Below are 25,754 nucleotides of genomic sequence, written 5' to 3'. Positions count from 1 at the left end.
TCGCATCCACCCAAGATGAAAATTAAGTATAGACACACAAAACAAGAAAGCCATCTGTGCATGATTAATTGAGTTTAATTATTTCAAACTTAAAAAATGATTTATTTTATATTTTAAAACAATTTCTATATAGAAAGTTTTGAACAATTACACTGTTTAATAGTTTGAAACGCGTGCCAGCATAAACCAAGGTGAATCTATATCTTAATCAGAAAAAATAGGGGCTAAGTATAATTAATGTTATTTCTCTCGTTAAGCCACACCACATTAATTGTTTTTAGGCCTTGGATGATTATTCTATGGTCAAAAATGTTTATTTTATCCCCGCAAAAAATGTTTATTTTATTTTTCTTCTATGTAAAGCCACATCATGTTAGTTTTTTCCTTCCGATAAGCAATATATATAATCTAAGTTATCATAAACCACACTGTTTTAATTATTCATAGCATTTTACGAAGATCGATTAAAAATGCAAATTGTACCAAGTATATAAAGTTACGTCGTACGTATAGCGGAACTCAAATATATCTTATACTTTATTGTTACCGTTATCATATAATATTTGTACAGCAACACATAAGGTTTCATCTAGCATAAAAGATCAACCGACCATTCTATCATCCGTGTTTATGATTGTCGAAATTTTGTTCTAAGGATCAAATATGTGCATGCTCTTGACTCAATCATAAGAGCTAAGGAAAGTTCTCTTTTACTCCATGCAACGAATGAGGTAATTAAATCTCCTATCTCACTAATTAAAAAATGGTATGACCCATAGCGTCTATCATGGCTGTTGTTTCTAGACAAATAATTAAAGGTTTATCATGGCTGAACTACTAGATCTATAGATTAATATACTTACAACTGCTAAAGACATACGATCCATCAAATTGTATAGCAAATATATACAATACTGTTTCAAATAATACTGTAATGCAATAATTGTACATGAAATTCGTCTAATTTAGATGAATTAAACGACCTACTATATATCGATGGGCCGTAATTTTGAGTCAGGTCGCCTTGGTCCTCGATCGGAGACAAACTAATTGTCCATTCCTGTACGGCCCAGGACTCACACTAGCTAGTCAGTTGTCGCCGCCGGTGCCGCCGCGTCGGACTGGCCGGTCAAGGAAGCAGCAGCGAGGTGGCGGTGGTGCCCCTGAAGAGAGCGATCACCTCGGCCTCCTCCAGCCCGAGGCGGCCGTGCGGCGCCACCACGGCCGGTGCCCCGGCGATCGAGTAGCCGCCGGGCGGCGGCAGCTGCGGCCTGAGGTGCAGCGGCGCCGGGTGGTTGTGGACGCCGTCGTAGGTGGTGACGACGAAGCGCGCGTCGTCCCGGGCGCGCTCCACCCGCTTCTTCACGCGGCACCCCTCGCTCGAGCACCGGTAGTAGTTCCTGCACGTACGGACGCCGATCAACCAACCATGGCGTGGCGGCGGCGAGATGTGCTCTCCGGCGAGCGATGGAAGGATGGATGGATGGGTTAATTAATTACCTTGGGTTGGGGCTGTTCTTGACCATCTTCTTGCCGTACTTCCTCCACCGGTAGCCGTCGTCCAGCACGTCCACCTCCGACCTCGTCTTGAACGCGATCTTGCTGCCGTTCTTGCTCCTCGGCACGCCGCCAGTCGCCGCGCCGCCGCTCACCTGCGCCGGTCCCCTGCAAAGAAGGCAGCCGTGTCAAAAGCTGGACTCGTCTAAAACTTCATCACGATCGAGCTAACCAAGGGAGACTTGTTTTGTCAGAGAATTCATAGGACTGACCTGTCCATCTTGCCAAGATTGACGGCGGCTTCCCGCCGGCTTTGCTCCCTGCCTCCTCCGGCTTCCAGTGGCGCCGCAGCAACTGGCGGCGGGTTGTGCTGCTTTGAGTGGAAGCCCACCTCCGGCGTGTAATACTCGACGTCGTCCATGTCGAAGGAGAGGTAGCTGGACACAGTGTCGGCGACGGCAGCCATGTCGTCGTCGTCGACGACGACGTCCTCCCCCGCGTAGCGGCCACCGCCGACCTGCCGGTACTCGGCGGGGCTCTCGCTCAGCGAGAGGAGAGACGGGTACAGCGACGACATCGCGCGCGACGCCTAGCTCAGCTCAGCTCACGCAGAGCGCTTTATCAACCGGAATTGTGTGTGTATACTGTATAGTAGCTAGTAGCTGTGAATGCATAGCGACATGCTGCACGCGCGCGTGCGGTGACCACGGCCGCGTTCAAACCGACGGCGACGTAGTACATGTGCCAGTGTGGGTGTGCGCGGGGGGACTTTGCCTGGAAAATCGCGGCAGGAAACATCGCCGCATGCAGCAGTAGCACATACACGCACGTCTCGATCCCGGATATGCGACAGCTACGGCCGGCAACGCGACGGCCACCCGCGCGCGCGCGGCGAGTCTCTGCTAAACCAGAAGTCCAGAACTGTGCAGTACAAGTGGCCCGGCTCCTGTCCAGACGGAGCCAGAAATTTAACCATGTGTGATGAATTACTACTATGTATTTAAGTGGGGTCATTTATTTATTTTTATTTATACATAAAAATAAGGTCCATAGAGATATTTTTTAAAAAAGCTGTGGGGTCCTCATCGATCCATGCTAGCTTAGGAGAATGGATTTTAAACTCAACGGAACGTTTCCCTAGTTGCTTATACTCCCTCCGTCCAAAAAAAAAAGACAAACCCTTTTATGAAAACTATGAAAAAAAATTAAAAAGACAAGTCACGCATAAAATATTAATCATGTTTTATTATCTAACAACAATGAAAATACTAATTATAAAAATTTCATATAAAACGAACAATCAAACGTTGGACACGAAAACCCAGGGTTTATCTTTTTTTGGACGGAGGGAGTACGTCACACAAATAGTTATGAAAAAATTGAAAAAAAAAGAGAGAAAATGTATTAAGATATAGTATATGATATATCACTACATAATTATGCAACTGAAAATTTAACTTCTATATGTCACAGGAAAAAACAAATTTTAAGTTGAATTTAAGTTGCATACTTGTGGAATGTTATATCACATATTAATTCATCTTTCAATTTTTTTCAGTTCTTTTATAACTATTTTAATGACATAGAAACAACAAATAAATATCTCCTCGAGAGTTTAGAATAGTTTTCCCTAGCTAAGGGCCGGTCCTGTGTATCGTGATGGTTCGGACCTTAGCTCTCAAGCACACATATATAACAGTGTGACGGATTGACGTATGGTTAATAAAGTATTAAAAACTTAAAAACTGGATTAATATGGTTTTCAAAATCAGATCTTTTATATAAAAATATTTTTACATAAAACGTAATGCATAAACTATTTAGAAAACGTGCGTACGTAAAACGAAAAAGTAGGAGTCGGGCAAGTAATTAGAGCACACAAGCGTATATGGACGACGGACCAAACAAGATCTGACAAGCTAGCTATACCCTCATGCTGCGCAGCTGCGGTGTGTGTGTAGAAGTTGGCGGTCGTCGGCGTGGACCGGCGGGGCGACTTTGACGGCGGACGTAGACGGAGGTGGCTTAGGCCCCCTTTGATTTGTAGAAAAAGTGTAGGAAATTTAAAGGATTTTAATCCTATGGAAGAAATTCCTATTAAAGCCTTTGAAACTAAGGATTGAATCCTATACTATCTTTTAAAATTCCATGGAATGGCTAATACTATAGAAATTTTAGAGAAAAGTTAGCAAGAGGTACAACCTCTTGGAAAAATTCCTTTGAGTCTATCTCTCTCATCCGATTCCTGCGTTTTTTCTGTGGTCCAATCAAACGGTCATTCCTGTGTTTTTCCTGTATTTTCCAATCCTCTATTTTATACATATATTTCTGTCAGAATCCTACGTTTTTCCTATTCCTCCGTTTTATCATTCCTGCGATTCAAAGTTGTTTGCCGGCCGGACGGGCAGGGAACGACAGTGTGTCGCGTGGCAACGGCGGGGCCGGCCAGCTGGTAGGTGTAGCTAGCACAGCGACGTGAGCCCGGTGGCACGGCGCGGGGCCGGGGGTGGTCAAGGCAGAGCAGTGGGCAGACAGCGACAATAATCTTGGCTGGCTGGCTGGCTGGCTTCAACTAATCAACGTACGTACGTATGGAAGGGTCGTCTCGGCTGGAGACCGGCCACGACCGGAGATGTTGATCGATGTGCTCCCCCCAAACTTAGCAGTGAGTTAATCTTTTTCTTTTATAAAAAACAACATAGTATAAATATAGGCGTTTATAACATGGGCACACTCTTCCCTCTATAAATGTACGCGCACACAATCTTATCACTATGAGTACCTCCGGACTACGCAAACACATCTTGAAATTGATGAAGTTAATACGGACGTCTCACCGTCGACGGTTACGTCGTCCACCACTGAAAGAATAATTAGTCATAAATACAAAAACCGTATTAAATCTAGAATTTGAACTTAACATATCTTGAGATTGATGAAGTCATCATAGACGCCACCATAAGAAATCTAACCAGTTGAGTTAAGCTCACTTTGCACCATTAAGTTAATTTGGAGGCAATTTTTAGTGGAAAGAGTCTATTTTACTCCTTTGAACAATTTTAACCCGTGAAACTGTTTTTGCCTTTTCATTTTAGCTTCAAGAATGGCGCTGATCAGTATTGCTGGCTGCAGCAGTGCAACTGCTACATTCAGCCCTAAACGATCAAAGCGAATGTTAAAAACAATTCACTTTTCTTCTTAATAGCATTTATTAGTTTTTGTTTCTTTTATACGAGTTGTACTGTAAGCTGGAAATTTTTAGACACAGATGACAACGCTATCAAAGTTTAAAAATATTTTATTTTTTTCGTGACTATTTGCATGAAACTTTAAAATATGGATGCTTAAATCAGTCGCAGGTGCTTCTAACTTACATAAATAGTTCTTTTTTTTTAAAAAAAAAGTCCATAGTTATAGTGCACATATCACATATCAAGTTTTAGTGCAAAATACAACTTATATTGAGAAAAAACCGTTAAGAAGTTGGAATATTTTTTTAGGAGTTTAGGGTGCAAAAATAAGTCAAAAATAGTTTAATGGGTTGCTCTAGCGAAATAGTTCGATGGAGAAAAGTCGTTTTCTTTTTCATAATTTAATCCGTAGGTGTTTTTGGAATGGCTTTCTTCAGTTGATAGGTACATGTGCTATCATCGGCTCATTGCCAATAAACCGATTAGACTGGCTTTCCCACTAAACAGGTGCATGTAGTATTATTACCATGCGGCTCTGTTCTTTTCTCCAACAAAAGTTGGATAAACTTTTGGATACTCGTGGCACGCTTTTCAAACTGCTAAACGGTGTGTTTTGTGCAAAAACTTTCATATAGTTGTTCTAAAATATCAGATTAATCTATTTCTTAAGTTTGTAATAATTAAAACTCAATTAATCACACGTTATTATCACCTCGTTTTACATGAAACACTTAAACTTTATCTTTATCTTTAGGAGATTCAAACACCACCTGAGATTGGTGCTATGTGTTCTTGCAGGTAGCATTTTGAATGAGAAGACTGTTCAAGGGGAGAATCATTTCAAAAGAAATATATTGGATGGCATTAATCTGGCTGCACTTTCCATTAGAAGTACTGACAGGTCATCATCATCACTGTAAAACAATTGCTTAGTCCATAATATGACTGCAGCTGATCCGGATCCGTAAATAAAAACATAAATCTGGTTCGCGTTAGCGTCAGCTTTGTTCTCCGCATAAATAGAGTTACACCCCAAAAAACAATAAAGAAGAGACGAGATATGATCTCCGTATCTCAACGCGCTTGTACTATAGACTAAGGTCAAAAAACACGAGCACGTCTGTACCTAACAGTATACACGTCTAATAAGCAACTCTTTCCTTTGTCATATGGTGGTGTATGTCTGTCTACTAGTAGTTCACTCTGCTGTGAGAGCGAAGTTTACATTAAGCAGATCTACCAACACATTGGACTATGGGAAAATTCTGCAGAGATGCCAAAATTTCGTGCAGGCCTTCTACGCGAAGAACTTGCAGTGCGGAAATGAGCGCTGTACAAATTGATTCTACATAGCACATGATACCAAAATTACCTCAACCACCTCCCCATTTTCATGGTCATTATCTTCCGTCTCTTGTGCTCCCGGTGCTTGGCAGCGATGCGCAGCTTCCTCTTGGCATGGCGCGCCGGGTCCACGGCCGCGATAAGCTTCTCTGACTGCTTTCTGCTCTCCCTCTTCTGTTTGAGGCCCTTCCTGACACTGTTGTAAACCTCTACAAATTTCTCGGTGCCAATCAGGTCACACAACTTGTCGCGGACACTGTCTGCTAATTGCTTGACATCATCTGATAATAAAAATAGCTTCGGATAAGTTTAATGACATAAATAGAACTACAAGGACTTAACAAAGAATCCCAACAATTTTGCAGCTTTCCCAGTTTGGAATAATGAAGACAGAGATCATACCACTGATGACTTTCCCAGCAAATCCTTCACAAACTTTATATAAGGGGCCCAAGAAGAGGTTAGCATAGGATAGTGATACTTCAGCACCAAGCGCTGATGAAATCATGCTGAAGCAATTGAATACAATCTTCATCTGCACATGCATAGTGAAAGTACAACTCTAAGTATTGTATGCAAAGTATAAGTTCAATCTGAGAATAATATTCATGTTGAGAGATGCTGCTTACCTGCGTATCCTGCATCTGCATTGCAATCTTTCCCATCCTCTTCAGGAGCGAAGAAACTAACAAAGATGTAAGCTCTTCACCTCCATCAATAGATCCATTTACATCAGTAGATGCAGAAGTGCAAAGGAGAAATGCGTTCTTTGCTTTTGTTGAACCAAACAATTCAAAACCCTCAAGGAATGCACTGTGATCAGAAGAACTAAGGCTAGACCAAAACTGGTGTGGCGAGGTTGTTTGCTTAACCAATGTATGCAAGTTACAGACAGAATACGAAAGATTTTGTACAATTAGATTGTTCGCTGTAGTATCACTTAGTTCTGCTCTCAATTGTTTCATCAACGAAACAGCTATTAGGAATAGCATGCTTGGTTGGATAAGCAGTGAGGACTTGCCATCAAATTTCTTTTCACGCTTACTCTTCTCTACAAAAGAGAAATATGAGGCCACAAGAGAGCTGGATATATTACGCAACATTGAATGGGGATGGATCAGCAACTTGCAAACTATCATCCAAATTTCCTGCAGGTAGAATTGGGTCACAAACTTGATTGCACAACCAAAAGGAAGTTGCAGGTCTCAAACACATACTGTTAACAACCACTTCTCGCAAATCAGAAGTATCAAAATAAAAAATACTAAGTTTCATTAAATGGGACAAAAAAGACGTAACTACGGAAATACAGTAATAATAAGGCACAAACACAAAGGCTAGTCATCATCTAGATTTAAATAACATAATCTGAATGTTATACAGAGCTAGTTCAAAGGGAACACTAGTGAAGCAATGACCATATCCAAGTGCACTTGAATAGAAGGCTAACAGATGCATATCAAGAGTCATCTATGTACTATGATGGTTCTCAGCATGCAATTAATGGAGAATAGCATTGCATCAAACTATCAGAGAAAATCATGCCAGAATTTATTCTTGTAAAACAGTTTAAAAATACAGCTCACAAGTAATCATACCTCCATATTTTGCTTGAAGTACAACTCTGGAAATCGTGCAAGTAACCTCTCCATCATGGCAATGGAGTGGTACGATTCCTTCCAAAATGGCAGGCAAGTTTCATCAGCTAAATCTACTTGTCCTCCAGAAGCAATGACAGAACATTCCATTATTTGCTTAGCGTTAGCCAAAATGTTGTTAAGGTGTTTGCCAATTCCCAACGAACAATCCCCTACAAGTAAACCAATGACCTGAAAATTTTTTTACAAGGATTATTTCTCAGTTCATGAAACGAAGATTGTATAAATGCAATAAAATAATATGAGGGAAATGCTTCAATGCTCTCCCAAAATGTGAAAGCAAATCCAGGGCACAATTTGCAACTGCCCGCACTAAATCGTGCAATGTAGTGCTTGGGAAAATAAAGTAGTTCTGATATTAACCTGCGCTGAAGCACTCCACAGATTCTGTTTTTCACCTGTGTACCATGAAAGAGTATATTCAAATATAGAATTCTTTCCCTGATCACCGATGCGCCCCAACAACTTTTGGATTGCCCTAAGGATCATAGAAGACACATTCTGGTGCTGTTCATTTGATAAGGCAACTACAAGATGGAGGAAAAATGTTTGACCCTGGTCATCAACTATCCTCTGGGGAAATCTGGTAAGAATATCATGGAGCATCTCAAGCACAGCTTCTCTTCCTGATGGATGCTCATAACTGCAAATTTGCATAAGGTTAGCTTACAACGCACAAAGGCAATACCAAAGGTAAGTAGCTACGGATATTCTTACCTTAGATTTGTCAGGAAAAAATCAATATGTTGCTGTAAACGCTTCTCAGAGAGTGGATAATTTAGAAAAAATTGCAGCAGAATCTGGATGCATTGCTGGCGTATAGATTCAGTTTGAGTTGTTACCATCAATTCTCCTATCCTAACTACAATATCATAAATCTCAGGGGAAACCAATTTTCTTTTGACTATTGCCTTCAAAAGCGACAAGGCAACGGGTGAAGGGTTTGTCTGGAGATCAACAAAAATAGGGAAATGAACAATAATCTGGAGCTGATCATCTGAAAGTGAAATCCTGAAACCCCTAAGTAGATCAGCAAGCAGTTTCAAACAAGATGTGACCAAATGACCATTGGAATGCCCAGCTCTCTGTGCAATGTCCATAAGTACATTCTTGATCAGATTTGCATTGTCCTTGAGAGATGGCAAAGGAAGTTTAATCAACAAGGCAAGACATCTAAAAGAAATCGAGAGGACACTTTCGTGTTTGGAACTCAAGCATTCTGCCAAAAGTTTGACAAAAGGATCCAACTTCGACAAAAGTTCCTCATCGTTCTTATGTAGCTTGATGCTCTTCAGACGGTTACGCAATAAAGCAACTGCAAATTTCGTGATTATATATGAATTTTGCAACCCACTATCATGTAGTCCAAGCAATTTGTTTCTACGAGTATTTTCTTGACCATGACCAGATCCCGCATTCTCTTTGCACTGAGACTCACCTGCTGTAATGGTGTCCTTAATAAGCCCATAAACAAATACAAATAAGTCAAACGTTTCAGTAGATGGATTGCATTCGATCCCCAGGGCTATATTATGTAACATCATCTCAAGTTTTGTCTTTAATTTCGGAGTAAGGTGCTTCTGAAGATGGGAAGAAATCGGTGAGATTAATTTCAAAGAATGTGTCTTGAATGTAACACATTGAGAAATCAGCTTGAGTGTCTCTAATGACATTCTCTTCTTCGTCTCTTTCATTTTGGATGCAATCTTCTCAACTTCCTTTTGCTCCGCAACATCCCCAAGTATATCACTCTCAACAACAGCAAGCAAATCTTCTAAACAATAGTTAAGCCTACCATTCATATCAGAAGTTATGGTTTTTGATAACAAATAATGAAGTGTGTAGCCCAAAACATGTAATTCATAACCCCTTTTCAGTATTGCCCTCAATATCTTGACCACGAACTGCAAGTACCCAATCCCAAGCTCCTTTAGAGATGCAGCCAAAGCTGACCTTGCTTCATCTCGTATGCTTTCAAGACGGTTCTTGAGAAAGTTACAAATCCGATGTATGATGCTTGAAAGTTGTGACTCGAAATAATCTACCGGTAGTAACTTAAGTATTTTAAGTGCTACCAGGTTTATGCTTACGTTGACTTTCTCTGGATCTGCTCCTAACAGTTTTTGAACCTGTGGGAAGACTATCTTTTGCAGGTAGTGTTGCTTCTCAGAAGAGACTATCGTTGAGGAGAAAGTCAAGGAAGAATCAGAATCCTCATTCATAGCATCAGAATTCCTTGAGACATCATGCGCAGGTTTCATGAAATGGAACGAGTCTAGCACAGCACATATAAGCCTCAATATGATCTTCTGCTTATCAGGCTTGAGGCTCAACTCACGGAAGCATCTCATCAATATTGTTCGATAGTGCTCCCACTGCACCTTGGCAGCAATAGAAGAAAGTGTATCCAAGCATACATCTCTTACTTGTTCACCCTTCCCAGCTTTGACATCAAAAATCATGTTGAAAAAGAGTGGAACAAAGACTTTCATCGTCACATCCTAGAATGAAAAAAATAAGATTAAAATGAACAAATAAACAACAGTTAAGTTTGTTGAAGAAAAACAAAAGATCTAACGGATGCCCCTGATGTACCAGTAACCACAAGATGCATAACCCTGAACTACCAGCAAGCAACAAAAGATAACTCAAGTGTAAGGTGTTAGTACACCAACTGATGGGGTGAAATGCAGCACAAAACACCTATGGTAATGAATAGCAACATAAAGCTACTATGTATGAAGCACGGAATTTTTAACTCAACGACGAAAACAAATAGGCAATCATCTAGGAAAACAATTCAATTTTGTCAGATTACATGTTCCACCATTAAGAACTTGATATTTTATAATGTACCTCAGAAAACTCGGTATCTTTGATCCGCTGCTTGAAAAGAGACAATGCTTTGGATCTTTTACCCGCCTGCATCAACAGATACAAGCATACAAGTAAATAAGTAATCAAGTAGTACTGTCTTTTTGTTGCCTTTGGGGCTGAATAAAGTAATTTACCTGTAAATGAGTAATATTGTGGAAAAAGTCCTCTTCCAGGTCTTCCTTACAGAGAGGAATAAAGGAGTTTAAGGATGGGACATGATTAAAATTATAGACCATCTCCCGAAGTAAAATAATCCACTCCTGAGAACACAATAACATTAGTTTCAGCTTTTACCAAAAACATCGTATGCTAAGATAAAAAATATAAATCAAATTTAAACCTTCTGAATTGATATATCTTTGCTCATTGCCACCCCCATATTGTGCAGGTAAGTTTTCTCCAATATCTGGTGTATACTGCCTTTTGTCCAAATGCCATTGGAATTATTCTCTGTTTCTATACAGTGTTTCGACTCATTATTCATGATTGAAGCAGAGAAATCCAGGAACGATTGAAGAGCTCTGGATGCACTTTGCCGAAAAATCAACTCTTCAGATGACATATCATACACACAATGAGATAATATGGCACCCACATGCTCCTCTCTCATGTCAAGAAAAGATTGTGGCTGAATCGTATCGTATGCTTTAATTCTAGTGTCATAATCTACTTCTCCAAGTTCTGATGTTGAAACTGCATTGAGATCTCGCACTAACATAGCCTGTAAAAGATATCAAAAATCACAATGCAAGCTATATAAAAGGAATAGATATTGCAGGGAAGTCGCCACAAAGGAAACCACATAAAAAAATGTATCAATGATCACCAGAGTGGACACTGAAGGCTCGTGAAATGATAGTCCAACATAAATATCACAGATACATAATCGCAGCTCCAGTCCAGCAGTGGCAAGCAATGGGTTCAGTGCATTTAGAATTTTAGCAGATACTCCACATCTTAGATTTGCAAGTATTCCCCCAACAACACGTAGAGCTTCCAAACATTCATCTATCATACAAAAATAAGATGAGCGTAAAATAATAATCAATAACCTCGTCTTTTTCATGGATGCTGAAGCACAATATGCATGTTGCATAAGGTAAACTTGACAGAAAGGCTTACCAGGGTTCAAATCTTTCTTGCTGAAAAACGGAAGGATGAGATCTAAAACATGCTCTGCAGATGAGGGGTCTGTGATGTACTTCATCAATAATTTAAACAGCCTTAGTTCGCGCTGCCCAAGCCACGTCCCAGATTTCCTGTAGACACCAAAAATACCAGATTTTGGATTTTGAGTCAAGCTTTGAATATTCAAAACATAAGCTCCTAAATGTGTGATACTCATTGTGGAGAATCCCCAAGCAACAAAAGGGATCATAATACATCACATAACTAGCATTAACTCATTTGTATATTCTGCAAATATGTTTTGGACGAACTAAAGATATGTTTCCAAAATATGTGTAGCACCTAAATATAATTTTAAAAGCTCATGTTCTTTGGCACTTTAAAACTACTCCCTCTGCCCTAAAATATAGCAACCTGCTATTAGATTAGACACCACCTAATACTATGAATCTGGACTTTGGGACGGATGAAATGGCTGTTTGCTTTTGACGCTTGGAACATTCTGAGCTCAACCCAGCTGTGAAACGTAAACAACACCTGAAAATAAACATATTTCATGGAACTTCTGGATTGCGATACTATAGCCAAGAACCATCACCCCATACTGGGTTATGGCCCATAATACTAGCTGATAGTCAGACCATGAAGATAGAGGATCAGATAGAACCAGTGAAGAGTTTATAAAGAATTGCAAATGCAGCACATTTGTACAAAATAAAAAATAGTTTCAAAGGCCTTAGCCTCACACATGAGGGGTTTCACTAATAATGGATAGATAAACAACAAACTCCAAAATTAAATAAAGCGAAATATACCTGTGAAGTTCTCTGCGATAACTAACAAAATCATTGAGACTATGGAGAAGAACATCCATATGTGGGACAAGAATTTTCTTCAGTGAATGATCTCCATGCTGCTCTAAATCAGTATCCAGCTTGATCAGATTCTCAATGAACTCAAGTGCATAGGATGTGATGGATCCTGATGCTTTCTTCACAGTTAAGATAGAAAAAATGGCTGGTACAAGGTTGTGTGCCCCCAGTAATGATGCTAGTTTTGGGCTCTGACTCATAGCCATGAAGCATGAAAATAATGAACTTGGCTTCTCACTACTGGACGCCTCTTGTCTGAAGCAGTCAATCAGAGGTTTCACAGAAGTAAAAAAGATATTCCAGAATTTTTCTCCAAAGTCATTACTCTCATACTGGTTAAGTGCCAAGGAAACAATTCTAATACATAAAGACCTTAAATCCTTCAATTGCTTGATTGAGACACTTTCCTGCATGACAGTGAGGTAGCTGATGGGGGTTACCACAGATAAGATATTGCACTTGACCAACATAATTAATAGCTTCATCATAAGAAGAGACAACTATGCAAGAACACAATTAGCATCGAGTATTCGATATGATCATGCAAGTACTGGCTATGCTTTCTAGGATTTGCTAAATACAATTAACTAGTTCTTCCCTACAATATCAAATACTTTCAGATTTTATGGAGCATCCGGGCATGTCTTCATTATATTGGTGTACAGAGGTCCATTCTTCATTTTGTACCACAAAAGCTATTTTTGGTGATTCTGTTGAACATGATACTTGCTCGGCTCCTCCATTCTATTTTAGCTGTCATTTCAGAATTAGTGCATTTCTACTTCAAAATTTTTACCCCCTCATATATACAGAAGTACTTTGATTTGTCCTATGAAGTTGGTATCAATAGATTTAACATCAGAACTACCCTCATGGCCATTGTAGTATTAATAGTCTTGTTAGCATAGAATAAGAAAAGGAATTTGTCAAAGTTGAGCATCGGCAGAGGCCGCCGCATTGATGTGAAACACAAGTTGGAGAGAATGGAGAGAACATGTACTCCTTCCGTCCCATAAACTGGATGTGACACATCCTAGTACTACGAATCTAGACATACCTTTGTCCAGATTTGTTGTACTATAATGTGTCATATCCAGTCCTAGATTCGTTTTTTTTGGGACAGAGGGAGTAGTCCCTACAATTCCAAAAGTAGGACATTTTAGCCTTCTCAACTCTTTGCTAAATGTAAGTCAATTCAGAACTTCTAGCTAAATTATGAAGGGTAATAAAGTCATTTGAGTTATTTTCTTAATTTGTGTGCATAAGTATAAAACTACTTGTACTTGGATTCAGAGGGAACAACAACTAAATTGATCTGGAAGTGGGAACAGTCAGAGCACCATGCTTTTTCCAAGGCATATAGGACAGCAGTTTCAAGCACCTTCATGCCTACGGATCCAAGCCGATACCTGTCACTGTTGTTTAAGATTGGCGACGTGGATATATTATCATACCCGATAGGAGACGTTTTGTTGATATCAAGCACAAGAAAAAATGAACTACAATAGACTTCACTAGTTTGGACTAGTTGCATGAATCACGATACATAATCACTATAGTTGGGCTAACTTAAAAAGTAGTTCTATTAATGGTGAGTCTGCCATCGGCCATCGCTCAACCACAACCTCTGTAGAGTTGTTTGCAGATTAATGTTTGGTTGCAAATCATATGAGTTATTTCTTGATATCCATCATACTAAAAGGATATCTGTGGCCATACAAGTTCTAAGTTTAGAAAATTTGATGTTTATTTGAAATCCGTTGCAACACACAAGTATTTACACACCTTGTTATGGTCTGCTGAGGGCAGATCTTTTGAGTGTTCTTTCAGGCTCATAGAATTACCAGCTTCCAGAGTCATAGAACATTTGTCATCAGGGTGATTTGATTGCTTGCTAGGATAGTCCTCTTCATTCATACTTCTGAGATTCCGCATGCAACTCTCCAGCAAGCGAACAACAATGAGCAATAGAACATCAAGAACTGGACTTATATGTGCCATACCAAAAGTACCAAAGATTTCTTCAACCAAATGAAGAAAACCATTTGCTTTTTTCCATGTTAGGTTCTCTAAACAGATCTCTGTTGAAGCTTCCACAATGTCAGAAATATTTCCAAGCAGGTTGTCAGACCGAGACCCAAATATTTCAAGTCGAAGGTTCCCAGGGATCAAGGACTTCAGAAGTAACGAGAAAAAGAGCTGAAGCTCATTTGAATCAAATTGCATAAGGAATCGGAGAATTGCCTTTCGATGGCTAACCCCTGTGTGCTGGCACAACAAAGCACGATATACAGGTGTTAGTTTGTGCCAGTTAAAAAACAAATATCCATTTTAACCATTGTGGTACATAAACAATTAGCTAAGTAAATACGGACCTTTCGAGAACCAAGCAACTTAAATTTCTTTAATTTAGGTGTCAATACACGGATAACCAAAGGAACAACACTACTTCTGTGGTCTTTCTGGATAGACAAGGAATCATATGAAACTGCCCATGTAGTGAGCTCTTCACGTAGAGTTTTTGAGTCAATTAAATTCTTGAGACTTTTACTGTATGGTGTCAGAAATTCATCCTTCCAGTTTAAAAGGCAATCCAATGCTTTTGATTGTATGTCAGGATCACTCTCGTCTAAGACCCTGCCAATGATTTATCAATTTATCAACACATTATCACATAATACTTCACCTGCAGAAATAGAAAAAATATATTAATATTCAATCACAAACCTTTTAGTTAGTACTTCCTGAAGAATCTTGCTCTGATATAATGATCGAGCATTGCGCATTAATCTCAAGACATTCAACCACTCTTTCAGAATCGTCTTCCATTGTTTGCCTTTACATTTGTTAGATATATATGAATCAACACTGCACAAAACAAGAACAAAAAAAAATATTAACAAGGAGTGGACTTCAAATTTCAATTCTGGAATGCAACAGTAATAATATGTGTTATCAACTAGATACCTAGTGATGTTGCTATTATCATAGCCCATGAAGGTTAGAAATAATGGCACAAGATGCCGTGATCGAGACTCAGCAACATCAGATATCTTCTGGAGAGACTGAAGCAAAAGGGTAGCAACTGTCTCCAGAGGTGTGCAATCGTAGTTTGTAGAAAGGTATATGCTGAAGCAGTCAAAAATAGCTGCAAAATCGACCGAGAAGAAATTTAGTACAAATGGAAATCATCAAAAGTTTAGGAAAATGAACCAGAGAAAATAGACTATAACCCCAAATATTGCAGTCTACACTCTACCCTCATTACTGATGTATTTTTGTTGCTATTCATATACCATAAAAATTACCATGCATAACAAGGGTATCACAAATAAGTGAAGTTTGAAGATAAATTACCAGTTTAGTGAGCTAAACTGCACAAAGGCAGAATTGACATTCAGAGTAGTAGCACGCAAAACAGTACTCCCTCCCGGTTTCATTTTAATTGGCATTTTGGACAATGACACGGTCTACAAAATATATCTTTGACCTTATTTTTATATTATAATATATACAATAAATAAATGCATGTTTACTTTTATTATAGTGCTTTGAATGATAAATCTATATATGCTGTTCTAGTTTCTTTAAACTAAATATTTTTAAAGTTATTGATGGTCAAAGTTAAAAGTTTGATTTCAACCTTGTCCAAAACGTCAATTATTATAGAACAGGAGGGAGTATGTAGTATTAGTACGGACAAGTATATACTCACAAAAGATAAGACATGAACTGCCAGGTAGTACAGAAAACATGGCTGTTTCTGCTATATTCTCTTTCTATATGAATAGAACTAGTCATGCAGCAAGGCAAAATATGGATAAGAGCAACTAAGGCACAAATACAAATAGAGGTTTGCTCTAATGGTGGGCTTGGAGAAGAATAGTACAATTAAAACACTACACAAATATATGAGACATACATTGTGGTTGGATTGTAGCTTCCAGCTTATCCTGATTTTTCACACTCGGACCATTTGACTGGTGGGTTGCGATAAATTGAATAAATTGATCCCACACAAGCTCCTTGTGTTTACTAATAAGGACGGCAAGACAATCCAGTGCTGGTGGCCAGAGATCACTAAATCTATTATATAATATGCCAATAATCCCATGCAAGAGAAGAGGTATGTAATCTTCGTGGACCATCTTGGAAGATAGGCTCATTTGTATGCGGGAAACAAAGATAGCAATTTTCCGGCTAGTAGATACGGATATTGGAGTTGATTCAACAGCCAGAAGTGTGTCCAAGACCTGGTTTCAAGGGAAATATCAGGATAAAAAGGCAAAATAATAAGTGAAATATTAGCTGATAGCCTGATAGGACATACATTAGCATATTTCATATCAATAGTGTCGTCACCAGAATCTTCTGTTTTTTGCCTCTTATGTGGACGCTCCTCATCTGTGCCTAGACGTTGATCCATCTTCCCAAAATAGGATAAAATCCTCAATGTTAAAACCCGGAGATCCTTATTTGGACTGCTTAAGTTAACAGCGAAGATAGAGAACAAATCTAAAAGGTTTTGTGGATCACATTCTCCTGTCATTCCCAGGGAAGCTGCTCTGCTCACAGAAACAAAGGAAAAAGTTTTAATTGCCCCCACATGGTCAAAGTAACATGGTAGATGAATGTAGAATTTAAAGGTAGAGAGCATATAACTTTACCCATGCAGGGAATCCAAGTATTCAGCTATAGCAGATAGTACTTGTGGACTTGTGCTGTGTTTCTTGGCAAGAGATAAGATTTGGCCTATCCCTGAACTTATACTGGTGTTAATAAGCTGTAATTCATGATATGATGATAATGCTGCGCCAAGTAGACTTCTCCAAGTAGTCTTTGGAAGGCCGCTAATGCTCTCTGCATGTCAATATATACAAAAGTACGCCTTTCAGAAATACAAAATATGGTTCTCATTGTAAGAAAGTACAGATCGTCAAGTAGAATCACCTGCTTCCACTTCAAGCAGCCGATCAAGGTTGCAAATTAACTTATTTAACATTGACAAACTAACTTGAGGTACATCTTTGGTATTAGGATAGCAGCAAATAGATCCCCACAATATAGCAGCTTCCTTTTCATTGACCAGGTTACTTGTGTGGTTACCAGTTTTAACTATGTCCTCTAATAGCTCTAGCCAGAAAGAAACTTTTGATTCAATGAATTTGCATACTTTCTTCTCCCGATGTATATAACTGCCATCAATGCCATGAAGAGTTATTTGCGTCTTTGCTCTCTTAAAGAAATGCAGAAGGATAAACAAAACTTCCTCAGGCGAAGTCTCGAGAAAAGTATCCATTGCACTGTTACATGGCATCAAATTGCATGGTCAAACCTTTATGTGTGTGAGCGTATGAGAATATTTTTAAGCAATAGCAATAAATATTAGCACATACCTCAATATCTGACTCTCAAAAGTTTGTATAATTTTTGGACCCTTTGTCAATAGTTTCCTCACAAAGACAAGCATGCTGAAAATATTGAGTCAAAATCATTAGTGGACCAACTAGCTCTATACTACTATCATCAATATAAAAGATATGCACAGGAGCTGTACAAGCAAACCAGTATCAATTAAGATGAAGTTTTACCTCAAATCTGTTAATTTGAATACTGGATCATAGAAGGGTGATATAAAGGATAAATTGCCAAGAATAACTGGAACATCCAAAACACAAAGCAGAAAATCCAGAACACTGTTCACAACCTCAGATGATGAAGTTTCTCCAGTACAGCTGCCAGGAAGCATATACTTACTGACCAGCGATTTAACAAGTTTAAGGATGTTAGCCTTATCTGGAAAAAAAGGTGAAGTACAAATTAATCATTTTTATTAAAGAAACAATAAAATTCAAGCAGCCAAAGCATATGTGCCATGAGATGGAAACTCATACCAGCCACATCACTTTGCTTGCTGTTTTGTAAAGCGAATGTAAGAAAATCGATCAAGCGCTTCAAATGGTCCAAGTAGCCATCCTTGATACAAATGTTGATCTCTTCAAATAAACAAGTATATATCAATTGCAACTCTTTTTTATCTATCTCATCGCACAACCTATGAATCAGCCCAGTTATGACTTCACGAATAGTAGAAGACCCTGCATTTTGTGTTAATGCACTGGTTACAAAAAAGAATTGTTCACATTACAAGTTTCTCATGTATGATTCAAAAAGGACAACACAGCAATTAGCAAAACCAAAAACTCATTTATGATGAATCAATGATGAACAATAGCCATTTCGGCTATATTGATATGAAAGGATATGACCAATAAAAAGAGCAGTACATCAGTCAAAAGAAAGAAAGTGCAAAGTAACTAATCAGCACAAAAATTACAGTAGTTAGTATATGTCATTGCACAGAAGGTTATCTGACCATCAGGGAATTTTTCTTGAATAGTAGTGAGGTTTGACTTGCTCAACAAGAACTCCATAATCTTTCCAGCTCTGGAGTGAAGTCTTGTGTATGTTCCTCTCATGACATGACATAGCAAAGCAGTTATCCCATCTATATGTACGGGTGATGGATTTTTAGCAGCCTCAAGTAGAACATTCCTTACACCTAACAACCAAAGGAAAAAAAGGAAGAGTAGCTTAGAATGACAAAAACATAAAAGTACCTATGCAAACAAGACCAGCAATCTTCACAACGCCCCCATTTTTATCGCATTGGCTAAGGCTTAAACCCTTCAACTTACTTGGTTGTATGAATATTTTCCTAAGCAAGAGAAGGGATATGACATAAAAGAACATGCCTCAACAAACAGACTGCTAGGTAGTTGCATAAAAAAGTAGTTCTAATTATCTCAAAAAAGAAAAAGTAGTACTAAGAGGCTAAAGACTTAATATAACCTGAAGTTACACAATTCACTTAGATACAGAATTTAGCATCATCAACATGGTGTAAGCAAGCAAAAGTACAATTGAACTTATTCAAGAATAAAAAAAATGGTAAAAAGGCACAAAAAACTACAGAAGTAACATGGAAAGGAATAAACTGAAAAGCGGAACACGAGGAAGATAAAGAAATGGAAAGGACATAGCCACTTTTTAGCAGCAACACAGGCCCCTTCTAAGCCTCCATTGTCATGTAGTCAATCTCTTTTAGTACCTCAACAGACTTGATCCCTGTTAAGCCCTCTCTTTCCAACCATGTTCAAAACAACCTTCACAGTAATAAGTGTGCTGGTATTCCCTTGAGGAGAGGGAATGGCAGGTGCAGCCAATGTTTCAACTAGTGTCAAGGAGGCAGAGCAGAAAAACGTTTTTGTAGCAGATAGCATGTAGCAGCAATATAGAGCGCACAACAGACTTGTCTATCTTTGTAGGCATGTTAATTTAAATCAAACAATATAAAAGTAAAATGGCTTATCTTGTATTGTGGTTGTTTGTTCCTGTGCAATAGAAGTAAAAAAAATGTGATTCTACAGATGCAGTGTTACAAGAACGCTAGTTGCCATAACTGGTTATAGATAGCCATAATGTGCTGCTGCTGTGCCACAGAAGAACAAAGTGCTACAAATGACCATTTATTAGAGGATCCCCTGGTTGCTATGAACAGCTGCTGCACCAGAAGACTGCAAGAGCTAACGACAGCCATTTATTAGCGGACACTACCCATTTTTGCTATATTGAGCTACTCAAAAAATAGGTAGACCCACCTATCAGCTCGCTATAAGGTCGGTGACTCACAAGGTTCTTTTGGATCAAGCATGAAACTTAGTTGACTTGGAAACCACTAACCATCATTGGAAACGAAAGGTAAAAAGCCTAAAGGAGAGCAGTCCCAAGAGGAAACAAAAGGTACTCTTCCTTTCCGCTAATTTACTTGAATAAAAACAAAAAAGCAAAAAAAAGGAGGAATACCTTCTATTTGTTGACCATTGGGTGCATTCCTCAGAACAAATGAAACAGATTCAGCCATAAACTCTCTAACATAATCCTTTGGAAAAAATCTCAGTGGAGCTGTGATCCTTCAATTATAAACAAAAATCAATATGATGTGGAAAAATACTCCAAGAGAAAATATTTCCAACAGCATATATGCTGTCATCATCATCTAAAAGGGGGAAGAACTAACCTGAGAACCTGAACAACATCTTTAACTAGATACTTTTGCAAGTACATCATTACATATGACCATGACGTGAAGACCTGGATTAAACTGGATCATTAAGACTTCTGCTGCTCAAACACAGGATTTACAAATAACTGTAAGAAGATAATCTACCTGCTCCATGATTTCAGGGTCTCGATCACCTCCGTCACTAAGGAGAGCTAAAATAGCATTAGCATGTCTTCCTAAAAAACTGCAATTAAAAAAATGCAAAAGAAGGGCAAGCCCAGTTAAGATAAACAGAAAACCAAGCAAACAACCACCACCAAGAAATGGACAAAAACCATAAAAATTAAAAAGTATAAACCAACAACTATCCAGTATCTACAGTTAATTTAAATTAGCAAACTCACGGCAAAAAATCCTCCAGAATATCCCTGGAGAGAGCTGCAACTAACCTGCATATAAAACATCACTTTAGACATACAATAACGGTAACAGTCATTATTGCTGCAAGCCATAGCTGAACTATTGTAGCAGTGCCCAGGATATGCCATGGATCATGAAAAAGGAAGTTTGAATTTCTCTTCTGGCTCCATGGCTCTTTGGAATCCGTTATGGCCATATTTTCATGTTAAGCAGAATATTAACAATCTGATCAAACCAAACATGATGCAATATCTCATGACAGTTCACATTCTCTTAAGTTATCCAGAAACATACCCCACTCAGCAAGCTCAACCTAATTTCCACAACGAGTAGAGACAAGACAAGCTAACGGGCTATAACATATACACAACTTATTTGTTACCCAACAGAACAATCAAGGATAACAATAGACTCCTGTAGCAAGCCTCGACAAATGATCAGTTAGGCAACATTCTATTCAAGCTCATCCTCAGTTTATTACCAAACATGGAGGCTATTTAAAAAACAATTAGGGCGCAATATCTAACAGGAGCAAAAAGCCATACATTTAACTAGCAAGAAGTCACAGTATTCAACTACATTCTAAATGCATGGTCCACTTACATCAGTATTGGTTCAAGTGACAATCTCGCCTTCATATTTATTCTTTTTAGAAGTCCGGAGAATATTTTTTCACAGTGCAACACGATTTGAGGCAATGTTTGTACCAAATGTATTGTCTCTTCATAAAAGGAGATGAAGTCATCTGCAGTATTGAGCTCCTGAACCAGTGGAAAAGAACAATATTAGAAGAGCTGATAGACTGAATGCACATCACTGAAGACTTATACAATTTAAATGAACTAAACTTGGATCCCTTTCCAAACGTTAAAAACTAATTTTAGAACACTACAAATATCGCACAGAGAGACCAAATGGTGTGCAGCTAACTATCATCTTCAGTTCATCATTCAAATTTCTACTTATCTCTGGTCACCATCATCCAAATAACATCCATTTTTTTCTCCACCGCTAAATGCTCCCCAAAAGATCCCAACAAACTTATAAACCACCAATCTTAAAAGGTAGTTGAAATAGCTCCTCAACCCCCACCAAAAGGGATGTAAAGCATTTATTTCTGACACAAAGTCAGCATCAAATCAAAACAGGGAAAATGTAAAAAAATTGTACGTCCAAATATCTAGCTTGCTAGCTAAGAGATCAAAACATTATCCCATGGAAAATGGTGCCTGAATATTCATGATTGAACAATATATTAGAACCCTTATTCTAATAGCTAAATAAACCTATTTTTGTTTCAGTGGAGTCGAGTGTATAATTCTAATTCTAACATATAATAGCAGTTGGACGTTTTCAAACACCACAAGATCACAAACTGACAAACATCATGTTCACAGTTTGCCAATGCCAAAAGGACAAAACTACTCATGACACATTATAATCCCATATACGCTGCAAAATTTGAATCACATATAACAAGAAAATTCCAATCATTAGAAGAAAAATAAGGCACTGAACTCCGACATGATCACAACCATCCATTTATTCTTTCAATGTTCACAGTTGTTATTGCAGCAATTCCAATTGCTCCATTTCCTAACAGAAGTCAAAGCCATTAACCAACTTATCCAACGTGTTTCCTTAATCTCACAACTGACAATGTAAGAGCTTCACCAGAGCGAATGATTAAAGTGAAAGTCCCTGAAAAATACATGTTTATATCTGCACCTAATGACCAAGTTCAACCCATAGAGTTCCAGTAACTTATGCACATACAGAACTCATGGCCACTCTGAGGGCTTGTTCGGATTAAAGGGTTTACACCAGATTTTGTAGGACTCCATGATTCTTTTGGATTTGCTACTATTCACATTCGGATTGTAGGAATCACACAAAGGAATTTTGGAGTTCTGTAGCCTTGCCATGAAAACACAGGAGTTCCAAAGGATTCCAAACATTCACTCCAAAACCTCTTTTTTTCATCATTGCTGCCATAGGATGGAATCCTGTGTTCTAATCCTCCATTTTTTATTCCTGTGTTCCAAATATCCTATCCTACAAAATTCATTTGTTTTCTAATCCTCCATTTTTCACGTGCAACCCTATCATATTCCTGCGTTTGTCCTTAGTTCATTCATGAGATGCTGGTTTCAAGAAACTAAGGGCCCCTTTGATTTGGGGGAAAAACATAGGAATTTTAGAGGATTTCAATCCTATAGGAAAATTTCCTATGAAGCCCTTTGAAACAAAGGATTGAATCCTATCCAATCCTATGAAATTCCTATGGAATGGACAATCCTATAGAGATTTTGGAGGAAATTTAGCAAGAGCTTCAACCTCTTGCTAACTTTCCTTTGAGTCTATCTCTCTCATCCAATTCTTGTGTTTTTCCTGTGGTTCAATCAAACAGTCATTCCTGTGTTTTTCCTGCGTTTTGTTATCCTCTGTTTTACACTTACATTCCTATCAAAATCCTACGTTTTTCCTATTCCTACGTTTTCTCAATCCTGCGATTCAAAGGGGCCTAAAGCTTTAAATGATATAATCCCCTAGATAACTGAAAAGTTTTAGGCCTATGAGCAAGCACATAAATACAAGCATCACTAAGACCAAAATTGTCTCCTCATCTAGTTCTTCAGATGCATGCACCAAATATGTACAAGCATGCCTAGGACGGAAACATCCTAAATTATCCCCTCATCCGCAATTTTTCGTGTACACACTAAATCACCACAAGTATAACTTAGATGTAAACATTTTAGTTCCTATACATCTGTAGATTAAGGCTATGCTATTGGTACTTCAGGAACAATACTGATAACATAATCTCCCAGGCTCTTCCTTTGAACAATTTTAATTTTACAGCAATATCCTTAATTTCCATATATGTCAACAAACAGTATGTGGCTTATTTTGGTAACAAAAGAAATGGGGAATGGTTTGTTATTGTTCAATACAACAAAATTCTAAACAATACCATAATATTCATGTGTATCCATCATAGTTCATGACACCACTCACTACTTAAGACGCCTAATTGAGACAGTTTTAAGCTTTCCTTAGTGATCTAAGCACCACATTTAGCATCTCCGCTGCTCTGAGTGTGCGAGTGTTAACCAGGAACAATTGAAGAACGGAAGCAAGAGAGGGATGAAGTGGTGATACCCTCCACTCCACGAGGGCGTCGAGGAAGAACGAGGAGCCGCTCGATGGCTCCGCCTTCACCTCGTGAAGGCTGCGGTACACGTCGATGTCGATCTCCTCCACCCGCTGCGAGAAGGACTTGAACTGCACGAGCACACGCACGCAACGGACGCACGAAACCACATCAGCAGCCGCCAAACGCGCCCACGAGCTCGATTCCGTGGGGAGGCGGGGGCGAGAGAGAGATTGCTGGAAGCGCGGGGAGGGGCGGATGCTCTTACCACGAAGCGCTTGCGGCTGGAGGACGACGTGTTGAGGCACTTGACCGCCGCGTACGACGGGGTCGCCATGGCCGCGTCCGCCGCCGGCGCCGCCGCCGCCGGAGAGGTGGGGTGGAAGACGGTGGGCTACGAGGGGGATGGGGGGAAGAGGGGCGGCGCGGAGCATGCGGTGCGGGGACGGCGGGGTTTAAGCGAGGAGTAGTGGGTTGTCTAGTTGTCTAGGGTTTTGAGGCGGTGGCAGTTGGGGGGAGTTGGGGAGGAGGACGACGACGAGATGGCCTTTAGCAGTTACGCGGGCTCGAAGACTGGGCTTCATGAATGGGCTCCTGGCCCACTACGCTTAGCTTCAGTTTCAAGATATTTCCATTTTAGGACAAAAAAATCAAAAAACTTGTGCTAATTCTGAAAGGGTTCATAAATATTTAGGTTTGGTATCAAAATTGAACCAATGTGAGGAGAATATATAGGTATTTTCAATTCTTTTTTGGTAGTGAGAGGTTTTAATATTTGGTTTATTATCTTACCAAAAATTTATGATACCGAAATTTGGTGGCGTAGCAACCCACGTTAGCCCTAAAATTCAAGGTAAGAGCATCACCAACAGCATCTAATATGCTTCCCTTGAGCTCTTCTGCTCTTGGTGTAATGCTCTAAGAACACCACATGCATTCGACTTCTATGTAATTGACGTTTTGGCATGTAATTCTCGTGTCTCAACTAGCTCCGAAGTCTTAGGCTGCGTTCGTTCCTCCGTTGTTCCCAACTCACTTTCCATCGTTTTCCACGTACGCTTCCCAAACTTTTAAACGGTGCGTTTTTTGCAAACTTTTTCTATAGGAAAAATGCTTTAAAAAATCATATTAATCTATTTTTTCAAAAAAAGCTAATATTTAATTAATTATGCGCTAATGAGTTGCTCCATTTTGCGTGCACTGTAGTAGTTCCCAACATCTAGTATCGAACACAGCCTTAGTCCTTTAAGTTTCCTTTAGTCGGCTCTTCGCTCTAGTTTTATTTCTTGTACCCTTGTAATGGCTTCCGGCCATTGCTTTGAGTAATTGAAATTTTGTTTTCTTTTAATATGTTGACGTGCAATCTTTTTCGCGTTCGTGAAAAAAAAAACGTTTTGGCATGCCTTTTTTTAAGTGTAACTAATTGACCAGATATCGCAGTTTGTAATGCAAATCAAGTCTATGGCATGACCAAAAATCCTACTCATGAAACTGAAAATTGGAAGCTCTAGGAAAAACTTACATCCCTACCTATTCAGCAGCTGC

The 25,754-nt window shown here is 39.1% G+C and overlaps 2 protein-coding genes across 2 annotated transcripts; both read right to left on the bottom strand.

Moving 5' to 3' along the window:
* Positions 1-774: 774 nt before the first annotated feature.
* On the bottom strand, positions 775-2,108 carry LOC127759877 (WRKY transcription factor SUSIBA2-like). The gene is made up of 3 exons (XM_052284092.1): positions 1,770-2,108; positions 1,501-1,665; positions 775-1,400 (listed from the first exon to the last, which is right to left on the bottom strand). Exons 1-3 carry the CDS (start codon positions 2,072-2,074, stop codon positions 1,130-1,132), a joined length of 741 nt encoding a protein of 246 aa, XP_052140052.1. The 5' UTR covers positions 2,075-2,108; the 3' UTR covers positions 775-1,129.
* Positions 2,109-5,630: 3,522 nt separating this feature from the next.
* Positions 5,631-24,706, bottom strand: LOC127759917 (uncharacterized). The gene is made up of 31 exons (XM_052284130.1): positions 24,478-24,706; positions 24,218-24,340; positions 21,656-21,813; positions 21,037-21,081; positions 20,798-20,876; positions 20,648-20,721; positions 20,434-20,540; positions 18,944-19,129; positions 18,462-18,665; positions 18,159-18,363; positions 17,964-18,038; positions 17,518-17,870; positions 17,235-17,427; positions 16,898-17,132; positions 16,490-16,820; positions 15,535-15,715; positions 15,295-15,435; positions 14,943-15,204; positions 14,353-14,835; positions 12,511-12,974; positions 11,690-11,826; positions 11,394-11,575; positions 10,908-11,288; positions 10,702-10,827; positions 10,547-10,612; positions 8,408-10,191; positions 8,054-8,333; positions 7,631-7,861; positions 6,662-7,180; positions 6,435-6,567; positions 5,631-6,313 (listed from the first exon to the last, which is right to left on the bottom strand). Exons 1-31 carry the CDS (start codon positions 24,544-24,546, stop codon positions 6,057-6,059), a joined length of 8,064 nt encoding a protein of 2,687 aa, XP_052140090.1. The 5' UTR covers positions 24,547-24,706; the 3' UTR covers positions 5,631-6,056.
* Positions 24,707-25,754: the final 1,048 nt, after the last annotated feature.

The sequence above is a fragment of the Oryza glaberrima genome, chromosome 1, assembly GCF_000147395.1.
Source record: "Oryza glaberrima chromosome 1, OglaRS2, whole genome shotgun sequence".
Classification (NCBI taxonomy): Eukaryota; Viridiplantae; Streptophyta; class Magnoliopsida; order Poales; family Poaceae; genus Oryza; species Oryza glaberrima.
This window is presented reverse-complemented; position numbering and strand designations above follow the sequence as displayed.

Bases quoted from the DNA above. Each gene is read 5' to 3' on its own strand.
- LOC127759917 (XM_052284130.1), bottom strand. From the start codon at position 24,546: ATGGCGACCCCGTCGTACGCGGCGGTCAAGTGCCTCAACACGTCGTCC. The intron at 17,133-17,234 runs GTAAAGTTATAT...TTCTGTGAGCAG, and splicing joins TACTTGGATTCCCTGCATGG to AGCAGCTTCCCTGGGAATGA. The intron at 6,568-6,661 runs GTAAGCAGCATC...ATGCATGTGCAG, and splicing joins TGCAGATGCAGGATACGCAG to ATGAAGATTGTATTCAATTG.
- LOC127759877 (XM_052284092.1), bottom strand. From the start codon at position 2,074: ATGTCGTCGCTGTACCCGTCTCTCCTCTCGCTGAGCGAGAGCCCCGCC. The intron at 1,666-1,769 runs GTCAGTCCTATG...CCTTCTTTGCAG, and splicing joins AATCTTGGCAAGATGGACAG to GGGACCGGCGCAGGTGAGCG. The intron at 1,401-1,500 runs GTAATTAATTAA...CCGTACGTGCAG, and splicing joins AAGAACAGCCCCAACCCAAG to GAACTACTACCGGTGCTCGA.